This window comes from Prionailurus bengalensis, chromosome C2, assembly GCF_016509475.1.
Source record: "Prionailurus bengalensis isolate Pbe53 chromosome C2, Fcat_Pben_1.1_paternal_pri, whole genome shotgun sequence".
Lineage (NCBI taxonomy): Eukaryota > Metazoa > Chordata > Mammalia > Carnivora > Felidae > Prionailurus > Prionailurus bengalensis.
The window spans coordinates 69,187,768-69,206,797 of NC_057350.1; the positions used below are offsets into that span (position 1 = coordinate 69,187,768).

Sequence of the window (19,030 nt, forward strand, 5' to 3'; positions counted from 1 at the left end):
CAACTGATTCCAAATATCCTTTATAGTGTTTTTTTCTCTCTCCAGCTAGGAGCCAATCAAGAATTAAGATTTATGCTTGATTGTCATAGGCCTTTCATTTAACAACTATCTAAATAGATGACTAACCTAAGATCTCTAGATCCAACCCTTTACTGAAGCTGACTTAAATATCTATGACATATATTTATTTGGTTGTCACATTGACACCTCCAAAATAGCATGTCCAAAACAAATTCCGTGTAAGGGGCACCTGGGTGGTTCAGTTGGTCGAGCGTTTGACTTCGGCTCACATCATGATCTCACAGTTCCTGGGTTTGAGCCCCGTGTCAGGCTCTGTGATGACAGCCTGGAGCCTGCCTCAGATTCTGTGTCTCCCTGTCTCTGCCTCTCACATGCTAATGCTCATGTCTATCTCTATCTCTCTCTCTCTCAAAAATAAAAATAAAAATTTATTTAAAAATTAAAAGCAAACTCAGTGTTTTCTGCTCTCAAACCTACTTTTCCTCCTATAGTCCCACCTTATTGAATGGTATCATTCAAATGTTGCCTTAACGAGAAGGCATGAAGTCATCCTAGGCTCTTCCTTCCTTGAGACTGTATGTGCTACTCTCTTTGCCTGGAATTCTTTCCCTATTTTGTCTACCTTTCCACTAGTTCATTCTTAATCAAGACCCAGATTAAGCGTTACTTCCTTGAGCAAACCTTTTATGACCCTTTTTTACTCCAGGCAGAATTAGATCTATCTCCAGTAGGCTCCCCTTGTATCCTGTACACGCATTTATCCCATCAGTTCTTACTTTGAGTGTGAATTGTTGGTTGATGTACCTGCCTTCTTGATTAGAAAGTAGGCTCCTTGAGTTCATATGGACTTAATTTTGTCTTCTATCCTGGGTGTAGTAATACAGTGCCTGGCTCATAAGTGTTTAATGAATATTTATTGAATGGAAGAATAGGTTTATAGATAGTCTTCTCTTTAGCAAGTAAAAATAAAGATTTTTTAAAGCTTAACTTTACCTGGAATGCATTTGTTGAATTCCTACTACGTGCAGTTTCATGCAAGTAGTAAGACTGATTTTCTGCCTTGAAGAGAGGTTAAGGTGACAGGATTGGAGGGTGGGCAAAATGGGTAAAGGGGGGTCAAGAAGTACAACCTTCCAGTTATAAAATAAATCATGGGGATATAATGTTAACATGGTGATTACAGTCAGCAATTTTGGGTTGTATATTGAAAATAGCTAAGAGTAAATCTTAAAAAGTTCTCATCACAAGAGAAAAAATTTTGTAACTTTGTATGGTAACATACAAATAAATAAATAGATGATAACTAGATTTATTATGGTGATCATTTTGCAGTGTGTACAACTATAGAATTATTACATTGTGCACCTGAAACTAATATAATGTTATATGTCAATAATATATCAATTAAAAAGAAAAGAAAGGTTTGCGTCTACTTGAGAAGGTAAGACCAGTATACTACAGGGTTAAACAATACTAGAAAGGGGCACCTAGGTGGCTCAGTCAGTTAATCGACCAAGTCTTGATTTTGGCTCAGGTCACAATCTTAGGGTTTGTGAGATCGAGCCTGGCTTTGGGCTCTGCACTGACAGCATGGAGCCTGCTTGGGATTTTGTCTCCCTCTCTCTCTGCCCCTCCCTCATGCACTTGTTGCTCTCTCAAAATATTTTTAAAAAAAAATACTAGAAGGTAACCTAATTACCTGATAAATGATGCAGACAGGAACCTCAGGGAGAGAGAAGTTGGTGAATGTTTTTTGAGGACCTACTGTGTGCCAGTTACAGTTCTATGTCTTTGTAAATGTTATTTAATGTCTACAGCTTTTATTTTTGAAAAAAGAAAATTGAAGTTTGTTAAATAGTCCAAGGCCATACAGATAGTAAGTAAAGATTTGAACCTAGGTCTGACTGACTCCAGAAACATCCTCTTAAGTGTTCCAAAGGCAATTAAGAGAGTTATAAAGTGATATTGTAAATTGAGGGAAAAATAATATCCAACTGTAGGATCATTAAATTAATGGTATATCCCCACAGTGAAAGGTTATATAATTGCTACAAATCATGTGGTTGAGGAATATTTAGTATTTTGAGAAAGTGTTTGTGATATAATGTGTAGTACTAAAAAGCAATATATAAAAGCATGATTCAGTTTTTTTTAACGTACATATATTTTTGTGCAGAAAAGATTGGAAGGAAGTACATGGAATGGTTAGTGGTAATCCTCCCAGAGTTCTGGTATTACAGGATGTATGAATTTCTTCTTTGTAACAGTCCATTTTCTAAATTCTGTACAGTGAACATACGCTTTTATAATCAGAAAAAAAAGATCATTTAAAAAGGAAAGCATTAAGAAAAAAGAAGTTAAAGTCTTAGAATTATTAAATTTAGAAATGTTTAGTGTTGACCTTCCATGCCTCTGAAGGCCTGGAAGAACTGGCCTAAGCATCCCAGACAGGTTAATGTTCCTATTTTAAGATCATCTCACCAGGATAAGCCACTGTCCCTCTGCCTTCCTGTCAGTTCTGTTGCCCAGTAGCAAGTGGAAAAGGAGTTTTCTTTGTATATTATTTCATGAAGACAAGGTCATGAGAGAAATTCCCATGTCTTGTGAAAATTTTCATTGTATAAAGATCCTTTTTTAAAATAAGGGCAAAATTCAATGCTCCTGCCTGGGCTTTATGCTTTACTTCATAAAAACACTGAAAGAAATTAAATATACTTAAGAGAAATTAGAAGAGAGTAGAAAAACTTGGGTTTCCTATTAGTTTTCCGTCAGTTTTCTTTGAAAAGAATCATTCTATGCATGATGTATCTCTGTTCGTCCTCTGGGTGGCTATTTTTCTAGCGGAGCGTGTCTGACTGTCCTCATTGGGATTTAGCACACTCTAGTGGACAGTAACTTTTCAGTTTCGTTGGGCGTTTTTTCAAAATCATGTCAGATTATTTTATTGGATGATTCAGTGATATGCTTACTAGATAGTTAAGTTTGTCAATATTTATTTGAGTCAAGTAGTGATCCAAGTGAGCAGGACTGACTTTATAGGCCACTGGGGTGTTGTACATTTTTATATGTTTTTTTTCAGTAGAGAGAAGAGAGGCTTTTTACCTTATGTGGAAACTTTCCCATTGGCTTTTATCTTTTCTCAGGTTGATTGAGAAAAGAGGCAGAGCTGAAATAAAAGCATTTGTTTAGGATCTCAGAAGTGCAACTTGGGGAGCACAGATTTGGGTAGCAACTCATATTGTGTTCCTTTAGGGTACAAAAATCCAGGGTTTAAACAAGACAAAAAGGAATGGGTTTCTTTTGTTGTTGTTTACAAATTATTTTGTCTGGTGTTGGCAGCAGAAAACTAATCTTGTCTGAATATAATTGATTGCTAGGTCTCTCTCTAAGCAAAGTCTCTCACTATAGCAAATTGCGGGTGTTTGGGCAGAGGCCTAAGAATATTTGTAGTTTGGCCCAGCTCAAATTTCGTGGTTTTATCTGGTCATCCCCTTAAATGGGCTCCGGCTCCATTTAAAAAATCCCTTGGCATGAATGATTCCATTTCATTTCACCTTTCCCATGGGTAAGATGAAATTGATGGACCACGACATAGAGGAACACTGGTAGTCTTTCTGTATCTCACATTCCTTGGGACTTTTAGGACTCTTAAAAATTTTTATATAACTCTTTGGGAAAAATTCGACCATTTGTGCACAAACATGGTTGTAGCCTATCCTGATAGATCACTCTTGGAAATGGACTTCCACCAAAAAAAGTAATTTTTAATTTTGTTTTTGCAGAGTGATGGTGAAGATTTTAATTACATTGTTGCATTTTTCCTTGGAACAGCAGCCTGCCTTTACCAGGTAGGGTCTCTTCAATGTTTAAGAAACACTTTCCTGTTATTGTTTGTTTCAGTATCAATTATAATAATTGCTTGTGCACTTTAAATAAATAAAAATAATGTCTGAATTCTTTGCCTCTCTTTTAGTTTGAACCTGTTAGCTTTGTGACCTACATCTCCATTTTGAATGTAGTTAGATCCCAGTGAATTTAATGTTAACTCCCTCCTGTGCCTGGTTTCCGTGGTACCATGTCATCTGCCTGTGGTGATAAAGGCTACTTCTAGATTTTTTTGGGGTGATTTATTACTCAGCTTCAGGGCTCTGCTTATACTTCAGCATGAGAATTTTGTACTTTTGGGAAAGTCTTTGAACAGGGAACAACAAAAGCAGGATTTTAGGATATTTAATTCAGTAGTGAGGAATAGGGTGGATTGCCAGAGCGGAGAAATTGGAAGAAAGGAAATTAGTTGGAAGTTGATTCCATTAGTTCAGGCAGAAGGCAATGAGAGTGTAAATTCTGGTAATGCTGGTAGGAATGGGGGATGAGGGAAGGACATTGAGGAGGAAGACTCCTAGGACTTGAAGACAGGATAGATATGAGACTTAAGGAGCACGGAGTTTTTGCAGCTGGTAACACGGAGATGGGTACTCGCATTTCTAAGAGAGGAAGCACAGATTCGTAGGGAAAGGAGGGGTAGCCATGCCAGTTACCCAAACTTGGGAGTGTCTTTGCTGAAACACGGTAGAGCAAGCAAGACCTTTTGACCTAACTTTTATAAGTGACACATTTCTCTGGCTTACATAGAAAAAATGTTAGAAAGCTTCGCTTTGGGACTGAAAATATAAGGCTACCTAAAACTCAGTAGAAGTCTCTAGTGAAATACTTTGAATATATGCATTTGACTTTATGTAAAGATGGATTAAGAATTTTAGTTTCAGGGGCACCTGAGTGGCTCAGTGAGTTGAGCATCTGACTTTGGCTCAGGTCATGATCTCTCAGTTCGTGAGTTCGAGCCCTGCATTGGGCTTGCTGCTGTCAGCACAGAGCTTGTTTCAGATCCTCTGTCCCCCTTTCTCTCGCTCAACAAAAAAGTAAACATTTATTAAAAATATTTTTTTAGTTTCAGGTGGTCCTCTTTTTTAAACTCCTCAAATTTTTCTGAATTACTTGTATTTAGAAACTTTCTATCTAGTTTGACAGATTTAATTATAATGAACGACATTTCATGCAGGAAATGTGAAAACTTGCATTTGTTAATGTCACAAGTGCTTTAATTTTATGAAATATTCTTGGGTAGATTTTTTAAAACTTTAATCTCTGCTATCACACAGACGATATTATCTCATTTTTGAAGATGAGAAATTTGAGGCAGTTTGAGTCCTATCTGGAAATCACATGGCCAGTGAGTGCTGGAGTCAGGACTTAAGTCTAGGTCTTCTGATTTTAAATATTGTATTCATTCCACTATCTTAGGCTGTCTATAAGCAAAATTCTATATTTGTATAATTTTTTATGCTATAAAATTACAATTTTATAATCTTTATATGCATTATTTCATATTCTAAAATAATGTGAGGTAAATGTTAACTTTAAAATAATTTCATGAGTAATTCTTGTAAAATGTACTTTTGGCTGTTTTGCCTTAATGAAATAATTTTGAATACTAATGATAACAAAGTGTATTGAGCTCTTATGTGTGCCAGTAAGCCCTTTACATTCCTTGTACCATTAAGTCCTCACAGAACGTCCCACACTAAAGTTACCATTGCCATTTTTCAGTGAGGCCCAGATGTTCCTATAGCCGGTTAGTGACTCGAACTCCAGTCTTGGGCCTCCCAAGCAGTGGTGTTGCTCATAGAGGCGCACCTCTGCCACATTCCTCAAAATAGCTGAAGAGAGTTCTAAGGGGAGCACTGTTGCTCAGCTGTTCTTTTACTGGAGAGAAATTAAACAAATTCATGCTTTAAAAAAGAAAAGCAGAAAGCCAATTTTCTTCTCACTGACAGACAGGAAGCTGCATGCTTTCCACATATGCTGAGCAGAGTGATAATCATGCTGGTTTTTTCCAGAGTGAAACATGTGATTACCTGTTACCATATAACATGCTCCATCTGCTGGTGTCAGGATTTAAAAAAATTTTTTTTTTCAATGTTTATTTATTTTTGGGACAGAGAGAGACAGAGCATGAACAGGGGAGGGGCAGAGAGAGAGGGAGACACAGAATCGGAAACAGGCTCCAGGCTCTGAGCCATCAGCCCAGAGCCTGACGCGGGGCTCGAACTCACGGACCGCGAGATCGTGACCTGGCTGAAGTCGGATGCTTAACCGACTGCGCCACCCAGGTGCCCCTAGGATTTTTTTAATCGTCGTTAGATCAGACCTGAATGGCTACCAGGCTCTGGGGACTTCTGGATGCACAGAGCTCAACAAGATAGGAGTCATCTTGCTATGGAACATTTGAAATAGTATATCAAAGGACCTAGAAACTAGAGACTGTTCTTTTTTCCCCCTCAATGCTTTACCTTGAAAACTTTCAGACTTCCAGAAAAGTTGAAAGACTGGTACACTTAGAGCCACCACTTTATAACATTTTGCAGCACTTCTGTCTCACTCTCTTTTTGTATGTGTATGCGCATAGTGTGTATGTTAGTTGTTTATACAGTAAGTTGCAGACAAATACGTTGAGTATAAAGTTGGTTTCCTTATTCAACTTTTTGAGATCATTATAATTGTTGTAAGAGAGATATATAATCTTTACCTGGCTTCCCCTAGTAGTACCAGCGTATACAACTATAATACATTATCACAACCAGGATGTGTGTGTCAGCACAGTCAAGATGTAGAATATTCTTATCACCACAGAGACCCCTTAGGTTGCCCTTTTATAGCCACATCCACTTCCCTCCGGCCTCTTAATCTCTGGCAACCACTAATGTGTTCTCCATTTCTATAATTTTCTCATTTTAAGCAGTGTTCTATAAAGGGAACCATATAGGTTGTAACATTTTGTGATTGTTATTTTTTTTGCTCCTCATAATTCTTTGGAGATTTTTCCAGGTTGTTGCATATATCAATGTTTTGTTCCTTTTTGTTGCTGAATGGTGTGGTGTGGTGGCACCACAGTTTATTTTAATCATTCATCCATTGAAGGACATCTGGACTGTTTCCAATTTGGGGCTATTATAAATCTGCTATGAGCATTCATTTATAGGTTTCTGTGTGAAGATGAAGACTCATTTCTCTGAGATAAATGCAGCGGAGTGCAGTTGCTAGGTCTTATAGTAGTTGCATGCTTAGTTTTATTGAGACAGACAAACTGTTTTCCAGAGTGGCATACCCTCCAGCAGTGTGTGAATGCTCCCATTTCTCTGCATCCTTTCCAGAATTTGTTGTTATCACTGCTATTCTGGTCGGTGTGTAGTGATCCCTCGTATTGATTTTAACTTGCATTTACCCTGGTGGCTAATGATGTTGAACATGGTTTCTTGCACTTATTTGTTATCTGTGTGTCCTCTTGGGTAAAATGTCTTTTCATGTCTTTTGCCTCTTTTCTAATTGGGTTGTTTGTTTTTTACTGTCCAGTTTGAGAGTTCTTTGTATATTCTAGACATTAGTCCCATGTCAGAAATGTTATTTGCAAGTATCTTATCCCAGTCTGTACCTTGTCTTTTCATCCTCTTAGCCAGGTCTTTTGCAGAGCAAAAGTTTTTAATTTTGCTAAAGTTCATTTTATCAGTTTTTTCCTTTATGGAAAATGCTTGAGGTTTCAGGTCTAAGAACTTTTTTTTTTTCTTTTCACTGAAGTAGAAGTTGACCGGTAGTGTTACATTAGTTTCAGGTGTACACCATAGAGGTTGAACAAGTTTACATGCTATGCCGTGTAGCTACCGTCTGTCACCACTGACTATTATAATTCCATCGATTCAAGAACTCTTTGCCTACCCCTAGACTCTGAAGATTTTCTCCTTTCTTCTCTTGTGAAAGTTTCATAGTGTTATATTTTACATTTAAGTTCATGATCCATTATTAATTAAATTTGGTATAAGATTGTATAAAATATGAGACTTAGATGATTAGATTGCAAGGTTTTTTTGTGTGTTTTTAGTTATGGGGATTTTTTTGCTTGTGGATGAATGGCCAGTTGCTCCATTTGTTGAAAAAGCTATCTTTTTCCTCCACTGAATTGCTTTTGCATCTTTGTGAAACATCATCAGTCAGGCATATTTGTGTGAACCTGCTTCTGTGCTTAGTATTCTGTTTCATTGATCTTTGTGTCAGTCTCTGTGCCAGTACCACATAGTTTTGATTACTGGGCTATATAATCTGTATTAAGTTCCATTTTCTTAGTACTTACAGGGTTATTCAAATTATTTTTAGATGAATTATAATAGTTTGTATTTTATGAGGAAGTGGTCTATTTCATCTCCTCAAATTTATGTGTGTAGAGTTGGTCATAGTATTTCCGTACTATCCTTTTGGTGTCTGTAGGATCTGTAGTGATATTCTCTGTTTCATTCCTCATGTTGGTAATTTGGATCTTTTTCTCTAGCAGTCTTGTTAATTTCATTGATTTTTTCAAAGAACCTGCTCTTTGTTTTGTTGTTTTTTTCCAATATTTGATTTTATTGATTTCTTCTCTTTTATTACTTCCTCCTTCAAGCTTGCTTTGGTTTACTTGGCTCTTTGTCTAGGTTCTTGAGATGGGAGCTTAAATAATTGATTTGAGAATTTTATCTTTTGCAATATATACATTTAGTGTTATAACTTTCCCTCTTTGAGCACTTTATTATCTGTGTTTCATAAATTTTGATATGTTGCCTTTTTTCCATTTTTTTGTTTTTTTAAAATTTTTATTTTTATTTTTTTCAAGTTTTTATTAAATTCCAGTTAACAGAGTGTAATATTAGTTTCAGGTGTAGAATATAGTGATTTAATCACTTACAGCACTCAGTGCTCATCACAAGTACCCTCTTTAATACCCATCACCTGTTTAACACATCCTCCCACCCACTTCCCCTCCAGAACCTGCAGTTTGTCCTGTATAGTAAGACTCTTTCTCCTGGTTAGCTTTTCTCTTTTCCCTCCCTGTGTTCATCTGTTTCTTTTTTTTTTTAATTCCATATATGAGTGAACTCAAATGGCATTTGTTTCTTTCTGACTTATTTCATTCTTTTTTATGGCTGAGTAATATTCCATTGTATGTATACACCACATTTTCTTTATCCATTCATCAGTCAATGGATATTTGGGTTCTTCCATAATTTGGCTGATACATTGCATTTTTATTTTCATTTAATTCAATGTATTTTAAATATTTTTTCCTTGTGGCTTCCTCTTTGACCTATGGATTATTTAGAATTTTGTCTTGCTTTTGTTTTGCTTCCAAGAGTTTGAAGATTTTTCAGTTTTTTTCTATTATTTATTTCTAGTTTGATTCCACTGTGGTTGGAAAACACTCTGTGTGACTTCTGTTCTTTTAAATTAGTTGAAATTTATTCTATGGCTCAGAATATGGTCTGTCTTGGTATATGTCCCATGGGCACTTAAACAGAATGTGTTTTCTACTATAACTAAGTAAATGCTTTATAGTTCTCAGGTAGATCATGATGGTCGATGGTATTCAGCTTTCCTGTATCCTTGTTGATTTTCTATCTAGTTCTGTCAGTTGAGAGAGAAGTACTGAAGTTTTAAGGTATAATTGTGGATTGGTGTATTTCTCATTTCAGTTCTATCAGTTTTTGCTTTGCCTATTTTGTAGCTCTGTTGTTTGGTTCATACACATTTAGTATTGTTGCCTTCTTGGTGGATTGATCCATTTATCATTATATATCATTATATAATATAAAAATATATATAATATATGATGATATATCCCACTCTAGCCCTTTTTTGAAATAATTTTATGTTTATCTGATAGTAATACAGCCATTCATGCTTTCTTTTGATTAATGTTTGCATATAATATATCCTTCTCCATCTTTTTACTTTCATCTTGCCTACATTATTTGAAGTGAGTGTCTGGTAGACAGATTAAAAACTGTTTCTAAATCTGCTCTGCAAATCTCTGTTTTTTTAATTGTATTTAGGCCATTACACTTAATATAATTATTGATATATTAGGGCTTAAGTTTGCCATCTTATTTTTTGTTTTCTGTTTTTCATTTTTCTGTTTTCTTTTTCCTGCCTTCCTGTGGGTTATGTGAATGTTTTTGTAGAACTCCATTTTTATTTATCTGTAGTGGTTTTGAGTTTATCTCTTTGCATAGCTTGTAAATGGTTGCTCTAGGTATTACATTACACATACTTAGCAGTTTTTTGGTGTTGTCATTTTACTAGTTCAAGTGAAACACAGAAATTGTATCTCCTTTTATGTCTCTTTATCCCCTATTTATAATTTGTCTTGAATATTTCCTCTGCATACATTTAGAACCACATCAGACCGTGTTATTAATTTTTACTTCGGCCATCAAACCTAATTTAGAAATCTCAGGAGGAGAGGGAGAACCTATTACATTTATCTATATTTTTGCTGACGGTACTTTTTGCTTTCCCAGTGTTCCAGGGTTTTTTCGTTTAGTGTTTCCTTTCTGCTTCGAGAACTTCCTTAAGTCATTCTTTTCGGGTGCCTCTTTAAGTGCCAAATTCTCTTAGTCTTTCACCTGGGAATGTCTATATTTCTCTTCCCACAATATACTTATTAATTACAAAGGGGAAGATACTAACTTCACAGTGGAGAAACCTGTTAGACCCCATCTTACCAAGAGGTCAAAATTAACATCACCAATTATAAGATACATTGCACATCACCTCTGTGGTATTCTTGCCCAAACTATGTATCCTCAGTTCAGTCTTGAGACAGTATCAGGCAAAATAAAATTAAGGGACATTCTACAAAATAACTTTCTACAAAATAATTGATACTCTTTAGATTGTCAAGGTTATGAAAAACAAAGACTTGAAGAGCTATAACAGATTTGAAGAGATAGGACAGCTGAATGCAGTAGGGAATACTGGATTGAATTGGACCAGAAAAAGGGCCCTAGTGGGACAACTGGCAAAATTCCAATAAAATCTTAGATTAGTCTATAGTACTTTATCAGTGTTAATTTTCTCGTTTGATCACTGTACTGTGGTTATGCAAGAGGATACCATTAAAGGGAATAGGCTGAATGAAGGCTATACAAGGACTTACTGTTTTTACAACTCTTCTCTAAGACTAAAATCATTTCAAAAGGAAAAATTATTTTTCCAACATTTTTTACACAATGCAAATCACTGAAATAAAATAATGCTTCCAGTTCATTTTGCTTGGATATCCGTCTTCTTTTTAAGTAACGCAAAGTCCTGATTTGTGTAAGAACAGATTTAACAGAACATTTCCATATTCTTTGTGCATTGTTGCAAACACCTTAAAGCCCTTCCTATACTGAAGCCTGGATACAATTTCACACAAAGACCTGTGCTTCTTTGTTAAGACTTTGTAATCACATATGATTCTATATTTAACAGATTGTGAATTTTAGATCTCATCTAGAAAACAGTTTATTCAGTCAGATTTTTATTGAGCAATTACTATGTGCCAGGCACTGTTCTGGGCACTGGAGATAAATGAGTGAACAAGACAATCAAAAATCTCTCCTCTCGTGAATATAGATAACAAACAAAACAAGCATATTTTTAAAGTGTGTTTATAATTACATTGTGGAGAAAAATAAAGCAGGAAAAGGTGAATACCCGGATTTGGGGGTTGGGAGAGTAGTTTCTTTACTATATTTCCGAAAATAGCAATCATCATATGCTCTGTCCCCTTTTCAGTCTTTTATTTTAAGGCATAACTATTTGATATTTTATATCCTCTATCTAATCTCATATATATATATATATATATATATATATATATATATATATATATATAAAATCTTTCTTTCTACACTAGAATGTAAGCTCCATGTGAGCAAGGGCTTCATTTGGTTACTTGAAACTAGAGAATAATGCCTAACTCGCAGGACCTCAATAAGCATCTGTTGAATGAATTCTAGCTCAAACGTTCACTCAGATCCTCTACCTTGCTTAGTTCCTTGCACTTAATGGGGGATCAGTAAGTATTTGTTGATTTCATTAATATGCAGATTCAGGTTATATAAGAGTCCATTTTGCTATAGTTTGGTTGAGTTTTTTGTACTTTTCTGGGATGACCATGAGAGATGGAATCCCCTTAGACCTTGAGAATGCTTCAGAGTTGCCTGTCCCCTTGAGGAATGTGTTCAGGCTGTTTGCAAGGGAGTTATCCACTTGTAACTCCATTTTACATGTGATATAAAATGTTGTATCTTTTGACAAATGAAAAACATAAAAGGAAAAATCTGTTTTCTTTTCAAGCTGTACAGCTTTCACAGCGAATGTCTTAAAGATGTTACATTATCTTATCTGTAGATGAAAAATCCCCTCATATTTTACTCTCTGGCCTGTTAATATTTTATAGTAGAAGCATCTGTTTCTTTTCTTGTAACCCTAATCATCTTTCATTTTATATTTTGAACAGTGTTATTTACTTGTCTACTACACCGGCTGGCGGAATGTCAAATCTTTTTTGACTTTTGGTTTAATCTGTCTGTGCAACATGTATCTCTATGAACTGCGCAACCTCTGGCAGCTTTTCTTTCACGTGACCGTGGGAGCGTTTGTTACACTACAGATCTGGCTAAGGCAAGCCCAGAGCAAGGCTCCTGATTATGATGTCTGACACCATCCTTCAGACATACTGCCTTGGCTTCTGGGGAAAAAGGAGGGAGTATATTTAACTGCCACTGTGATGAAGAAACTGTTCACCACAATCAAGAAGCTCTGCTTTCTTTTTCTCCAGCTATCCTTTTTGTTTCAAGTCAGCATGGCATGCCTGGGAGCATATAGTACCTGTTAGGCAAACTTAATATTAGCCGTGAGATTATTATTCAGAGGAAGAGACTTCTCTCTCCAGGGCCATGACAGTGGAAGAACAGTCAGATGCCATTGGAAGACTTGGCCAGCAGTCCTGAATCCTTCTGAAGAGTTCAATCAAAAATGTATGTGGTACATGCTCTGAGGACCGAGTGGGAACTCTATGACCTGGGTTCGCCTTTATGAGGCATGAGTATAGCCCAAATAAAAAGATGCCACAAAGTTTATATTTAAAACAACTTGCTAAATATCAGATTATTTGCACATTTAAGGTACCATGAGTTTATGAAGTCTAGGATGGTGTGGAATTCGTTCTTTTCGTCTTATATTTTTGCTTGAATCTAAACTCTGGAAATCACTTGATGTATGAGAAAGCTGTTATAAGTGCATCTTTCGAACATCACAAGTACTGAAAACACAGTAACCTATGTTTCCTTTCTAGACCATGTTTGTAGTTTCTTTTGAAATCACTTTTTAAAAATGTGGTTTGTTAAATTATAACCATTGTTTCCCAAACTTCAATCACTTAAGTATTATATATAAGTATTATTTCTTAATATTATCTTTAAATTTTAAAATATTGTAAAAAGAAACTAATCTCTACTCCAAGAGGAAAACCGGCATCAATTTACCATGAATAAAGGGTAACAACAAAATAAAATTAAAACAAGAAATGTTATTAAATTCTAACTAGATACTAATGTCTGCTAAGGTGTTGAATCCAAGAAGCCTGCTGTGTGTTGCAGTGAGAGAGATGTTACCCAGCACCAAAATGGGGCTCTCTCTGTGGGATTATGAGAAGAATGAAAGAGAATTGTAAAGGGAATGACATTCTCACTGTGATTCTGCATTATTTAGCTCTGTGTTGTATACCACCTAAAATCCTCCTGTGTGCTACCAACGGTGTGGGTCCGGAACACTGAACTTGTACTAAGAGAATCAGAAGGTAACTTCTCCCAGCAACTCTTATTATTTTATGGCTTTGAGGAGTTCTGCACCTAATTTCTTAGAGAACTCGTTTGTTTTTTCATAACATTATAAAGATTGTTCAAGAGGTTAGGAATTAATAATATAGGAAGCACAGTTTGATTCCATTAGCAAAAATCTACATCTCTACTGGTTTTGCAAGTTACCTTCATTAATGATTTTCTTTTGTTTTTAGAGAAAAGACTCCAAACAAGGAATACATAAGGAATACGAATTTAAAATTTGATGTCCAGAAAACAGTGGACCCATTACATATAACTCATGTTACTGGGCATATTTATTAAGCAGAAGAAATAGTCCGGAGGGGTAAAGTCGTTGAACTACCATGTTTGTTTGAACCTGTATATGTAGGCATGCCTGCAACTAACTGTAAAATCTTGCTAGCTAGAACTTTTTGCTGCACTCCCTTTTTAGGAGAATGAGGCAAAAGGAAGACAATAAGCTTGTAATGTCAGGGATTTATTTAAAACCGGAAACTCCAGTTCACTTCAGTTTTCTGCCTCTAACAAAACTGCAGAGAAATTATATATATTCTGAGAGCTGCCCCAAGATATACCACATGATCCTGACTCATCAAAATAAAACTGTTTGGCATTTTGTACTTTTGAGCCAGGAGAGTGAAGTGGTTCAGTGTGGAAAGATTTTTCTGAACTAACTGTTAAAACAAGAGGAGTTCTCTTGTAAATAGCCAATTAACCAAGAAGTTGGAGCATTCTGGTTAATTGTGATTTTGCTATATATTGATACTTAATAGCTCTCTTACCAGTTTGGTTCACTTTGGTTTTCCTTTATCATTGAATTATTGAATTATGGTGTTTGGTGTTTTGGATCAGTCAGCAAAGACACTTGAAAACTCACCAGCTGTTTAATTTGTTTTTTTGCTTTTGTTTTGTTTTTTTCTATTTTTGGATAATGGGATGTTTACATATTAATGTAAAAACTGAAAACAGGTATAAATAATGTTTTATGTATAGAAATGCTTTTTTTTTTCATTATTTGGTATCTGCGTCGCTGAGTGTTTATATAACTTCTCTGCCCTTTCGTGTTGTTGCCAAAGAAACTGTGAATTTGGAATGAAAAATTTTTACCGTGAGTATAACGTTTTTAAGCTCATTAGGCTTCTAATGTGTATGATAGTAATACTGCACTGTTACTTCTAAGAGCAGTTCTGCATTTACCTAATCATAATGAGTTTTGTCATGGAGGCTGAGAATTAGTTGTCCTCTTGTTATGAAGGAGGAAACTGAGGTAATCAGATGTTAATGACTTATGTAGGGTTACAGAGCTAAGCACATACAACTCCTAATCCCTTAGCCTTGGGGCCCTGCCTCCCCAGAGTGGGGACTGATGAAGATAACTAGGGTTGCACTCAGGAAATAGATCTGTTCTTGGTAAAATCAGGGAATTGGGAACTTAATGAGCTCAGGCCTGCTAGTGTCAAATATAGGTGTGTATTAAGGTGACTCTGAAATACTGCTCTTTTATTAAGGTGTTCTAAAAGTAATTACAGTATTTGCTTACGATATTTGCTTGGTCTGTATTTGAAATGTATTTATACCTAGCCCATTTCCCAAAAAACAGTTGAAGCACCCTATACCAAAATAAGACAAATACAACAGCAGTAACTATGAACAGAAAGGAAGAAACACAAGATCAGTGAAAATGAAAGGTGAACATGTTGCTGTTACCAAGTGTGAAATTTGACTTTTGAACTTCCTGGAAATCATGGCTAGGAGGGAAACAAGTTTCCCGTCGCTAGCTCTGTCTGTAAGAGTATACCAGTTCCTCAGGGAAGACATCTTCCTGAGGGATTTTGGTAAAGAGGTTCACGCTTGGGAGTCCTGTGAAATGCTAAAATGAACAAAATCCTCAATGGTTTTAGCCACTTGCATATTAATGATTGTGCCTTGATCCTTGTACCAGCTTTCAGAGGTGTTCATTTAAGGAGTTTCGGTGTGGTTAATAGAGGATTTTGTTGGCATGAGGAAGAATTCTTCTCCTAAGCTAAAAATAGGTACGTGTTAAAGCTTGAAAATCCATTTGAGACAAATGCCTAGAGACATAGACCTTTACCTAATTCTGTCATTTTATAATTCATATAAAGTTAATGTGCTGCCCCTGGATTAGCACATTTATTTTGTATTAAATGTGGTCTTTTTCACAGTGGAATCTAGTCTGGAGAAATGACTGGTTACATTTCTGTTAGGCAGTGTCCGGATTTGTCAAGGCTCCACAGACCAGGTTTGTCATATGAGCTTTAACCTCCATGTCACATAAGTGCTTCCTGTTGAGTTTAGCCACCCACCAAAATGGGAGTTGCTTGGCTTTATTCCCAAAGTCTTACTAAGTAACCTATGGAGCCCCACTCTGAGCTGTTGGATTTCCAAGAGACACAGCAAAATGTGTGTGCGTGTGTGTGCACACTTGTGATGTTATTTTAACAGAATTTTAGTTTATTTTAAAAGAGCTGTCATGAAGTATATAGTAAAACAACAAATAAATTGCACTTGACCTTGAATAAAGCAGGGGTTAGGGGCACCAACCCCTCCCCAGTGCAGTCAAAAATCCATGTGTAACTACTTTTCTAATAGCCTACAGCTGATCAGAAGCCTTACTGATAACATAAGCAGTCAATTAACACATATTTTATATGTTCTGTGTATTATATACTGTATTTTTATAGTAAAAATCTTAAGATCATAAAGAAGAGAAAATACATTTATAGTACTGTAATTCTAAAAAAGTCCACATGTCAGAGTGCCTGGGTGGCTCAGTTGGTTGAGGTTCCAACTCTTGATCTCAACTCAGCTTGATCTCAGGGCTGTGAGTTCAAGCCCTGCATTGGGCTCGGTGTTGGGCATGCAGCCTACTTAAAGTCCACATGTAAATGGCCCCACACAGCTGAAACTTGTATTGTTCAAGTATCAAGTGTATTTCAAAGGCAGCCACCATTCAGATCAAATTGAACACTTAGCCTTTACCACAAATTACAGGTAATTCTTCAGGGCTGCCATCTTTGTCTGTGGTCAAGCCTTCTTTGTATTTTCCTACTTTATCATCTCTAAGGAAATGCTGTAGTAAAATCTACCTGATTTTTTAATTTTGATTGGCTTTAGTAATATGCTACTTAAAAGTTAAACACCTTCAACTCCAAGGGTTATGAACCAGCTTGTGTGTAAAGGCTGTGTTGGCTGAGAATTTACCTCTTCTAGTCTTATCAGTTAGGGTTAGAAATGTCTGATCATCTTCATCAATGTTCTGAGACTGCTGTTGAATGCTGGCTTATTTTAGCATATTTCAGCTCATATTTCTGAGCGGTGAACTTTTCAAAGAGAAGCAGTGTCTGTGGCTGCCACTCTTGTAACATCTTCTTTGAGTGGCCAAGTTTTCTGGGTTACTCAATTTCACAAGATGAAGTCACAGTGTTGAACATACTGTTGAATGCACTCAGTGGTTGGAAGCCACGTGGCTTGTATCCTCCTTGCTTGTGAACAGGGAGTGCAGTTGACATGTGTGTACATGTTTTCTTTTGCATTGACAGTGCCCGTATATAATAAGTAGTCTTAGCACAATTGGAGGCTGTAGGAAACTCCAGGAGAGAACAGGCTTAATTCTCAAAGAGTTCCTGAAATCCGTACCATAGCCTTATGAATTGTTCCTGCTATTTCCTTGGTAACAAACGGTATTTTCAGCCCCACCTCACCCACAGTTCATATTTGCCCCTTTTCCCTGCATCCCACAGCACAGCAGTGCAAGTGTCACTGAACGGAAGCATATTCAGGCTCCATCTGAGAGTAGGAAACAGGACTCCAAACTTTTGTTTCCCATTTGGTCCTGGCGGCCCTCTGCAGCTCTGCCTTCATTGTTTGCCTCCTTAGTGCCAGTGCTTTTCTGTGAGGCTTCGGCTCTCCATGACCTTGCCAACAATATTTGGCCTTCTACTTGGAATTCTTCCAGTGACTGGGACTAATGATAAGAATTCTTAGCACCTTTTGTGGGCCAGGGCTAGGTCCTCCTACATGGTTAATCCTTAGGGCAGCCTGGGGGATGGGAGGCACTATCTCATATTCGCTTGAGGAAACAGACTTACATTCAAACCTGAGATTCAGGCTTAAGTGATTCAAAAGTTGGTGTTCATTTTTCTGTGCCGCAGAATCTCAGAAAGAATACTCCTTGTATGTTACTGACAACCACTGGGCCTTTACTGTTCTGGCAGCAGTGAGAACAGACAAAGCTGACATGGAGGGAAACGGTACTGTGTACAATAAGGATGTCATCCTTACAGAAAGCCTTTCTGTAAGCTTTCTTTTTATAGACGGAGTACCCGAGGCCTAAAGAGGTTAAGTCACTTGACCTCATTCAATCTTGCCACCAATCTTGGTGGCACCAAGATTTCAGTCCAGATCAGTCTTACTCAGAACTCATGCATGCTCTTAGCACCATGTAATATTAAGCTAGACAACATGGAAATATGTTGAAATACATAAGGAATATATGTTGGAATGTATATCCAAGTAATCTACATTTTAAAAGTTTTATATAAGTAATCTCTATACCCAACATGGGGCTCGAACTCATGGCCTTGAGATTAAGAGTCACATGCTCTATGGACTGAGCCAGCCAGGCACCCCTCTGCATTACCTTTTTAATAAAAGGGATTGGTCAGTGCTAACTTCTGCAATGTGGCTATCCAAGACTGAGCAAAATGGTTTCCTGAAATTCCTGTATGTAGAACAGTGACATGGGGACATGTGGATGCAAGGGGTATGGTGAAACTTAAATGAGCCTTAGGTTTTAGGGCAAGAGCTATACAGTCTGATCTTTGTATTAAGTCTAATGATTCTTAACATAGAATGTTAAAGCTTCACTGGTGATTCATTTGTTACAAATATTTACTTTTTCTAATTGAAGGACAGAATTGGTTCTCTGATATAAAGTAATTTTATGGAAATTCTGCTTTAAGTGATTCTTGTATCTGAAAACACTGAACAAAAAAAATAGAACATAACTATTTACAATATTGAATAGTGATTATGAACATGGACTCAGATTCTCTGGCTCTCTTCTACTGGCATTGTGACCTCAGCAAGTCACATAACCTCTCTGCCTCCATTTCCTCGTCTGTAAAATGGAGGTAATAGTACCTTGGGCAAAGTGTTGCTGTATTAAATGAGTCCATATATAGAGAGTACTTAGAACAGCACCTGGCACATTGAGTGCTAGGACAGCACGGTATGTCTTGTTGTGGTCCGTCTTG

General features: G+C 36.6%; 1 protein-coding gene across 2 annotated transcripts in view; it reads left to right on the top strand.

Annotated features, from left to right (window-relative positions):
• SEC22A (SEC22 homolog A, vesicle trafficking protein) overlaps positions 1-18,724 on the top strand; it is an 81,649-nt gene extending 62,925 nt beyond the window's left edge. For both annotated transcript variants that reach the window (XM_043594334.1, XM_043594333.1), the window contains 2 exons: positions 3,804-3,869; positions 12,392-18,724. In XM_043594334.1, coding sequence (XP_043450269.1) covers positions 3,804-3,869; positions 12,392-12,592 — 267 coding nt within the window. In that variant the 3' untranslated portion in view covers positions 12,593-18,724. The remainder of the gene's footprint in view (positions 1-3,803; positions 3,870-12,391) is intronic.
• The last annotated feature ends 306 nt before the right edge of the window (positions 18,725-19,030 follow it).